The sequence below is a fragment of the Salvia splendens genome, chromosome 1 (assembly GCF_004379255.2).
Source record: "Salvia splendens isolate huo1 chromosome 1, SspV2, whole genome shotgun sequence".
NCBI classification, from domain to species: Eukaryota; Viridiplantae; Streptophyta; class Magnoliopsida; order Lamiales; family Lamiaceae; genus Salvia; species Salvia splendens.
This window is the reverse complement of record NC_056032.1, coordinates 40,528,978-40,537,911: the sequence shown is the minus strand read 5'-3', so window position 1 is coordinate 40,537,911 and position 8,934 is coordinate 40,528,978. Positions and strand designations below refer to the sequence as shown.

The window sequence follows — 8,934 nt, the reverse complement described above, 5'->3', positions numbered from 1 at the left end:
CTAATTAGTGTAGAGTTCCTAAGTGTTGTAGAGTTCCAATCCCATTTATTGATGTACTAGAACTTTCTCATTCACCCTATAAATACTAGGGTAATGAACATTTGGAGGGTACAACAAAAAATAAACATTGGAATATTTCTCTATACACTTTATCCTTTCAAATGTCTAACCAATTTTTCTCTACCTCTCTCGATTACCATATTTAAGAGCGTGATTAGATTTCGACTTCATTCAAACAAAATAACAGAATCAGTTGAGTCAATGTCAATTTTCACAAAATGAGCACCAATTATCCAGCTCCGATGACCGCCACGTCAACGGCCAACAACAACCTTTTCGCCGCCGTAGACATGGGCACCAACTCATTCAAACTTACGCTTGCCAAGGTCGATCCATTTTCCGGCCGATTCCTCACCCTCAGCCGCCTCAAAGAACCAGTCGTCCTCGGCCTCGACACCACAACTACCTCCCCCTCCTCCGCCGCCATCTCCGCCGACTCCCTCGACAGCTCAATCTCCGCCCTCCGCACTTTCCAGAATTACCTCCACTCCCACCGCCTTCCCCCCTCCCATCTCCGCCTCGTCGCCACGTCAGCCGTCCGCGAAGCTTCCAACAAATCCCAATTCATCCAAACCATCAGCGAAACCCTAGGTCTCGACGTAGAAATCATCTCCGGCGCCGAAGAGGCGCGCCTCATTTACCTCGGAGTTCTACAGTTCTTCCCGGTTTACAGCTCTACGGTGCTTACAATTGACATCGGCGGCGGCTCTACTGAATTCACCGTAGCGGAAAGGGGAAAAGTTCTGTATTCGAAATCATTGAGCTTGGGGCATGTCACATTAACTCGGAGATATCCCGATGTTGAGCAAATGCGGGAACATATTCGTAATGTAATAGAAGCTTCTGGATTGATCGGGAAAATCAGGGAGTTCAAACTCGATATGGTGATAGGCTCCTCAGGTACGATTAATGCTATCGAGAAGGCCGTGTGCAAAGGCTGTGCAGTTAAGGCAGAGGAGGAAACTGTTGGTGTGCCTGAGGAATTTGGGAAAAGGGAGTGGAGGTTTAATAGGCACGAGCTGAGTTGTTTACTGCAGAGTTTGTATGAGGAAGACAAGGGAATGGAGGGGAGGCTTAGAAGAATGGAGTTTTTCAAGAGGCGAGGTGCGTTCATCTTGGCAGGAACTGTTTTACTTGATGAGATATTTGGGAGGCTGGGGATTGAGGAAATGGAGGTTTCAGGGTATGCATTAGGGGAGGGGGTGCTTGCAGAGATGTCGGGGCGCGTTTTTGAGGGGTTTGATTTGAATGCCAATGCACGGTGGAGGTCTGTTTTCAGGCTTGCTTTGAGGTTTAATAATAAGAAAAGGATGAAAGTTGCTACAATGTGTGCAGCAATCGCAAGGGTATATAGGAATATTTTTTTAATAGTAGATCATTCATTCTGTGTGCAACCAATCTCCTTTCCTGTTGTTTACTAACTTAGGTTTTGCAGGATCTTTGTGAAGGTTTGAGGAAATTGAATGACAATCATGACAATAAGCTCTCAGTGTCCTTGGATCATAAGGATCTTGAATGCCTAGATGCTGCTTGTTTGCTTCATAATATTGGCCTATATACTGGCAAAAAGGGTTATCACAGGCAGTCTTATCGCGTTATAATGGTTAGTGCATTTTGTGTTGTATACTTCGTTCATCTTCTGGTTGGAGGTGCTTGTTACATCTTAATTTCAATGCATATATTTGTGATGTAGTATTATAGTATAGAACTTGCAACCTTGTTGGCTGTAACTTTATAAGTCTTGTCGATTGATGGCGCAAGAATTCTCTTGTTATCTAAGATTGAGTAAAAAATTACCGTAGTATTCGTTCCTGGATCAGCTAGATAGTTTTGACTCTCAATCTCCTGCCTGTAAATATTTTAGTTGGATGTAGCCTATATCTTTTCATAATCATGGTGTTCTGGCTCTTTGTTTTCAGAATGGGGATCACCTCTGCGGATATACTGAGGAAGAGGTTAAGGTATTTACTTTTTCTATGTGAAGTAATCAAATTTTCAAGGGCTTTGCTTTTAACTCGCTGTTCAAAGCTTTCAGCTGACTGCACTGCTTGTGAGATATCATAGGAAAAAATATCCCAAAAAAGATGCTTTTGATGGACCTGCTAAACAGGTATTTAAATCTCTGTACAATACATATGTGCATTTGATTTTGTGATTTAGGTCCTTGTTAGTTTACCTTTGTGTTTGGTAAAGCAGAAATTCAGAGTTCTCTGTACGATTATGCGGTTAGCTTATGCAGTGCAGCAATGTCTCCCTGGGGATATTCAAGTCGCAGAATTTGCATATTCTCCAGAAGGTTACAAATTGGTATGTTCAGTTTATATTTATATATAACTTTTCCCATTCTTTCTAGCTTTTAATATCCTGGCATGGGATTGAATCGAATTCCTTCCATCAAGCTATGCACTGATATAAGTACATTCAGGTACTCAATGCAGGTGAGGCAAGAAATCAGTCTGCCGAGGAGGTCCAAGCATTAGCTGACATCATCCAACCATTAGATGAGGATAACAATGTGTTGATGGAGAAAGAATTGGAACATTTTAGGATGGTAGTAGTACTTACTATTCTTGTTTCCTTTGAAATTCTAGCTCTCTCTTATTCCGACAAGGCGACAACCATATCCTTCTGAATCATCATCAAAACTTGTATGCCTTTGCAGGTTTTCAGGGAAAAATTGTCTATTTTAGTTACTGGAACCGTTCCTGGCGGCTAGGATGTGAAGTGAAGCCCTTAATCAGTTTGGTTGTTTACTATCCGGGTAGAGTTTGTAACAGGCTAAAGAATATGAATTCCTCAGCATCTCCACTCCATGCTATGATCAAGAAGCTTGTTAGGTTGATTGGTTCCTGTATTCTTTACTTGTATAGCCATTATAACAAATAGAAGTTCAATACCAAATAGAGTGTAGTCAATATTGTGTATCGGTACTTGTTGAACTCAGATCGATCAATTTAGTACAAGATCTTATTTTTGCTCATCTACACACTATTTACAATTCAAGTGAGGATGTGAACCTGAAACGCATCACATCTTTGGAGAAGCGAAATGATAATTTCTCTTACTTATTTTTGTAACTTAAGGGATCTAGTTTATGCATGCTCCAATTTCGATGATAAATTTGCTTCCTTGTTGCTGGTCATACTCATTTTATTAGATAAATAAATAAATAAGATTATTGTTATTATATGAAATAGGTCGTGTTATTGATTGGAATTCTTTTTCATGTTAGTAAATAAAATAAATGATAATTATGTTTCCTGTATATAGTATACTATTATTTTCTTATTTTTAAATGGGCTTGGTAAGTAAGCCCATCCAAACGACCCAATTAATGAAAATAAAATCCAATTTGAAAGCGCGGGAAGTTCACCACTTCTGAACTCTCGTCGGCGGGAAGAAAATGGACGGCGACGATTTGGAGTTAGAGAAGACAAGATTGATAAGCTTGGCTCTGGAATTCGGATTCGACGAGGATTCCGCCCATAGCTGTTTGGATCGTCTTGTTCAACTATATGGTAAACTATTTCCCCTTTTCTTTCACGCCCAAAACCCTTATGCTATCTTTTTCTCTCATTTTACTTTGCTGTTAATGCCTGACTTGCTCATGGACACCATGTCTCCGGATATTGAACTTTAAGCAATTTTTATGCGCTATTCTAAATTTCATTTCGACGGCATGCCAAATTTCCTGGTTTCATTTTTTAAGGTGATGATGGGCGAGATTTCATCAGTGTGGAGCATTGTGGTGATGACTTTATTGCATCACTTGCTGAATTTATGCAAGAGACTCAGGCTGAAGATTGGGATGATGAGCAAGCTATGGAATCAGAAGCTTGCGGTGCTTTGACTGAGATCCTGGACAAGGATCTTCCCAGTAATTATGATTCAGAGGCTACAGAAAATAGAAGCGAAATTTATGTCATAGAAGATTCTCCTGAATCTCAAAAGCATCACACTGTAATGCATATAAATTCTTCAAGTGACAGTGAAGAGGCAAGCGAAAATATTTCCAGCAAACGATTCAAGTCGTCCTCTAATATTAGTTTAAATGGAAATGGTTGGGACCCATCTCCCAGTTCAGTAAAACCTCCATCAATTTCTGTAAGGACTTCTTATCCTTAATATCAATTACTAGGGTTATGTATAAAGCTGTTGCTTTAGAATCCTTGATTCTTTGCAGCCACCCTTCCCTTCCACGGCTCCACCCCTACAATATCTGATATTTGTGTGGATAAATATAACTACTTACAATATCCTTTAAAGCAGCTCTTACCAGGGATGAAATAGTAGAATTATGAATAGGCCTATGAATCTTTAACCTGCCTTTGTGTTTCTTCAAAGCCCATCAATTTTCCTCTAACCAAAAGGAGTAAGATAGACAAAAGTGTTTAACATTCTCTGCTTCCAAGTAATGATGTGCAATTATTTTTGCAGGCCCATCGAAATGATCCTACTCGAAGTTTAGATTCATCAGTTTCCCATGAAACATGGAACTCCAGTTTATGTGAGAATAGGCATGGATCTCTCACATATGAGGAGCTGCAAAAACTAGATGATTTTGAATTGGCAAACAATGTTGTCTTTGGTAACAGAAGTTTTCGACACTTGCAGCATCAAGCGTGTAAAGCATTTGTTGCTAATCGCGATTGTTTTGTTCTTATGCCCACTGGAGGTGGTAAAAGCCTTTGTTACCAGGTGAGTGCCAAGATGGTACACTAGGCCTTCCTCTATGAAATTTATTGGACTATCATACTGCCTGCAAAACTACTATGATATAACCCAATACGATACCCATTTTGTAGATAACTTGCATGACATAATTATGAGAAATTGCCTAGTTTTCTTATGACTTGGTCATTCTTTGCCTGTGCTAGGATGTAGGCTCTGTTTTTTTCTGTCAACTTTCTAGGGACAAACCATCTTCATAGTATAAGTATTATTATCTGAGTTCTCCATCTTCATTGCCCTCCTTATAGTTACACATTTAGTTAGTCTGTTTGTTGACCAAACAGTTTATTTTGTAAATTTTATTGACCTTGTTTTGATCATGGGTTCTCAAGGATTCATTCCATTATTGTTGGAGAAGTTCATAAGCAGTAGTCAGCCACCCACCCTAGTGTCTATACCGTTGAGGGCCACAGTTTTTCAAGTTCCCAACTAGTGATGTTAATTGTTAGTATGTTCTAAGCTATTGTAAAATTGTTTTTCATAAATAAAACATTTGCTTTATAAAATATGAAGTAATAATAACAATTTTACTATCTAAAAAATAGTTCAATCAAAAAGAGGAAAAAAGTCATTTTTTTTTACAAAAGGCCAACTAGGCCTAAGGCAGGTGTAGCTGAAGCTCTGTATAGGAACCTTTCTGCAGTACTGCATTTAGTGACTATATTAGACTTGAAACTTTGCATGCCGTTTGAAGTAAAGTGTTTATCAAAGTCCTTATACTAATAGTGAGTCGAGTGCCATAAACCTGAAAAGCATATATTAGCTGAAGTTGAACACACTAGATCCAAGTGGCTGCATCCCTCTTTTTTGTTTTAGATGAGTATGATTTTAAATTCAAACAGCAGGATATTTCAGGCCCCTAGGACTAAGAATTATGGCTTCATCTATGCGCAGGCTAATTAATTGACAGTTACATTATGCATACAATAATTCTTTTTTGGTGATAATGCTTGTTCTATATCACAATTATGCTCTCTTTCATAACAACCGTACATAATACAAACATCAATGATCACTGATCAAGATTGGTTCCTAAACTGTATAGTAGGAAACATTCTGATATGATCCACTTCCTAATTCCTTACACATAGGGATTTATATTTGTTTTCTTACTTGGTCATACCATATAGTGCAGCTTCCAGCCATTTTGCAGCCAGGTGTTACAATTGTTATATCTCCACTTCTCTCACTCATTCAAGATCAGATTGTTGCACTGAATTTCAAATTTGGTATACCAGCGACTTTCTTAAATTCTCAACAGAAGCCATCACAAGCAGCAGCTGTGCTACAAGAATTAAGGTAAACGTAAGTGTATTCTCCATGTGTATGTTTTTTTATTCTCCATGTGTATTGGTGTAATATTACATGTACCTTCCACCTCCTCATTTGTCCAGTCAAACACTCCTCTCAAGCTGTCATTATCAGGCCAGTGCCACTTAATTTTTTCATAAACTTAGAATGTGTTTCCTACAAATCCAATATCATGTAGCAATTTCATGTCCAACTCATATTATTGTTTGAATGTAACCGTCATTAGTTTTACCATCCTATGCAACAGCAAACATCTTATACACCTGGAGGAAATGAAAGAGTTAATACGAACATAACAGGGTCCATATTATTTGCATATAATAGAGCATTTTATTCTTTTTCTTTCACTTGATTGCCAAATGATCTAAATAGTGATTAAATTTATACTTAATTCTTTTACTAGCCTGTTTATTACTGTGACTTTGTTTAGAGTGCAAGACATATTATGCCAAAATTATGGATACTTTGGTCTTTATGGGATCAACTGCTGGAAGTGTACAAGGATCTCAGTCGATTTCTCAGATTATTACTTAACATCAGAGTTTTTATGTGAAATCACAGGAAAGTGGTATTACGTGCACCGCATATTGATATAGCTTCAAATTGAAGTGCAAACTGCAGCTACTCAACATAAATACATTGATTGTTCATTAAATTTTCCATCTCACATTTTGCATTTTGTTTGAATGTTTTAGGAAAGAAAAGCCTTCCTGTAAACTTCTATATGTAACTCCAGAAAGGGTTGCTGGAAATATATCATTCCAAGAGATCCTAAGAGTTCTGCATAGGAAGGTAAATCCTTTCTTTGCTGTGGGATATCAAGGCATTGTTTGATGCTTGACTCTTTCAACTTTTCCGATGCTTTCTTCATGATAATGAGTATGAAAATATTAGCATCAATGCAGGGACTTTTATCAGGATTTGTTGTTGATGAAGCTCACTGTCTGAGGTATGCTGTTCACTGAGATTTTCTAGTGACAAGTTCTAGCACGTTAAAGAATAAGGGAAAGAACTTAAAAAGTAGTAAATTTTTCGAATCAAGATAGTTATCATGGATGGCATAAATATGTTCTGAGTCCACAAAGCCTGTGCTGCATGTCTTTGAAATCGAGCCTACATGATAAAGTGTTGGATTAATGATGCGGCTAGTTTGAAGAGGAGGGTTTATTTTTTGTAATCTCTTTGCTTGGTTTCTCAGCCAGTGGGGCCATGACTTCCGTCCGGATTATAAAGTACTAGGATGCCTCAAACAGAACTTTCCATATGTTCCTGTGATGGCTTTAACTGCGACTGCAACCCCTGTAGTTCGAAAGGTTAGATTACCGGCATTTGGTTACATCTGAATTAGCTAATAGTATCTCTTAACTGTCAAGCTCTAAAGTGATCTTACGGCCAGGATATCATCAACTCGTTGCGAATCCCCCAGGCAATGGTGCTTGAAGCAAGTTTTGATAGACCAAACTTGAAGTATGAAGTGATAGGGAAAACTAAAGAACCGCTCAAACAGCTTGGGAATTTACTGAAGGATCGTTTCAAAAATTTGTGTGGAATTGTATACTGCCTTTCAAAAAACGAATGTGTGGAGGTTTCAAAATTTCTAAATGACAAATTCAAGATCAAAGCAGTGTATTACCATGCTGGTTTGTCTGCTCGTCAGAGGATTGCAGCTCAGCAAAAATGGCATAGTGGAGAAGCCCATGTTGTTTGTGCTACCATCGCTTTTGGGATGGGAATAGACAAACCTGATGTTGTGAGTCTTACTGTCTGATCTTTGAATTTTGTGTCTATTGTTCTTCATTTCCTTTCTAGGATTGAAGTTCGAAAATACACGAAAGTGAACTGTCAGCGATTAAGAGAGACATTTTCTACATTACAATTGCTGAAGGGCCAGTGAATCTGTGCATTATCCCAAAAGTCATACTGAATTTTGAAATCTTATTTTTTCAAGAATTTATAATGATGAACTTGATTTCATTGTCCCTTGTTTCAGCGTTTCGTTGTTCACAACACCATGTCCAAATCAATAGAGAGTTATTATCAGGAATCTGGAAGGGCAGGAAGAGATAATCTACCTTCCAAATGCATTCTTCTGTATCAGAAGAAGGATTTCAGTCGGATTGTATGCATGCTTAGAAGTGGACAAACTGGTAAAAGAGAAAGCTTCAAACTAGCCATGGATCAAGCTCGGAAAATGCAAACATATTGTGAACTCAAGGTACAAACTGCAACTCTATGGAGATGCCAAGATCATCTTACTTGAATTTTCTTATAAATGTAAAATTTAAACCGCTGCAGGATAAATGCCGTAGGAAAGCTTTACTAGAACACTTTGGAGAATCCTTTGACCCCAATGCCTGCAGAAATGGCTCCAATCCTTGTGATAACTGTCTCAAGTTATCTTCATGATCAGGAATGCCACATATTGAGAGATATGTGTTTGGAATATATGAAACAACTCATGCTTCATGGAGAATATTATCTTCTATACAAGCAGGTCTCTTTCTATTTCCTATCACTTGTAACCGCCTTAATTATTTCTCATGATGTATGGAACATATTTTCTAAGTAGATCCATACTTTTGAGGTGTTAACAATTATGGAGTAGAAATTAGTCAGCAATATGAGAGTTTGGTGTTGGATTATGTGGTGTGGATGATTTTTCCATTGTGTTGAAAGCAATCTGAACAGCCCAACTCCCATGTGCCCAAAAAACAGAAGAATGGGAAAACGTGTTTTGACTAATCATCTAGCAGTGTCTGTTCAAATTAATGCTAATAAAATACTCCCTCCGTCCCCGGACTACTTGTACTTATTTCCTTTCTGGGCGTCCCA

The 8,934-nt window shown here is 38.3% G+C and overlaps 2 protein-coding genes across 3 annotated transcripts; both read left to right on the top strand.

Annotated features, from left to right (window-relative positions):
* The first annotated feature begins 225 nt into the window (after positions 1-225).
* On the top strand, positions 226-3,040 carry LOC121800287 (exopolyphosphatase-like). 2 transcript variants are annotated; one of them, XM_042199865.1, is made up of 7 exons: positions 228-1,406; positions 1,496-1,663; positions 1,980-2,021; positions 2,096-2,170; positions 2,257-2,367; positions 2,486-2,611; positions 2,723-3,040. In XM_042199865.1, the coding sequence occupies exons 1-7, from the start codon at positions 279-281 to the stop codon at positions 2,774-2,776; spliced, it is 1,704 nt and encodes a 567-aa protein (XP_042055799.1). In that variant the 5' UTR covers positions 228-278; the 3' UTR covers positions 2,777-3,040. The 2 variants fall into 2 exon arrangements, with proteins under 2 accessions (XP_042055805.1, XP_042055799.1); XM_042199871.1 differs by lacking the exons at positions 2,257-2,367; positions 2,486-2,611; positions 2,723-3,040 and having other exon boundaries at positions 226-1,406; positions 2,089-2,169.
* A 389-nt stretch (positions 3,041-3,429) lies between these two features.
* Positions 3,430-8,810, top strand: LOC121800278 (ATP-dependent DNA helicase Q-like 1). The gene is made up of 10 exons (XM_042199856.1): positions 3,430-3,578; positions 3,770-4,164; positions 4,498-4,758; positions 5,927-6,090; positions 6,798-6,894; positions 7,008-7,051; positions 7,301-7,415; positions 7,499-7,852; positions 8,093-8,317; positions 8,398-8,810. Exons 1-10 carry the CDS (start codon positions 3,464-3,466, stop codon positions 8,506-8,508), a joined length of 1,881 nt encoding a protein of 626 aa, XP_042055790.1. The 5' UTR covers positions 3,430-3,463; the 3' UTR covers positions 8,509-8,810.
* The last annotated feature ends 124 nt before the right edge of the window (positions 8,811-8,934 follow it).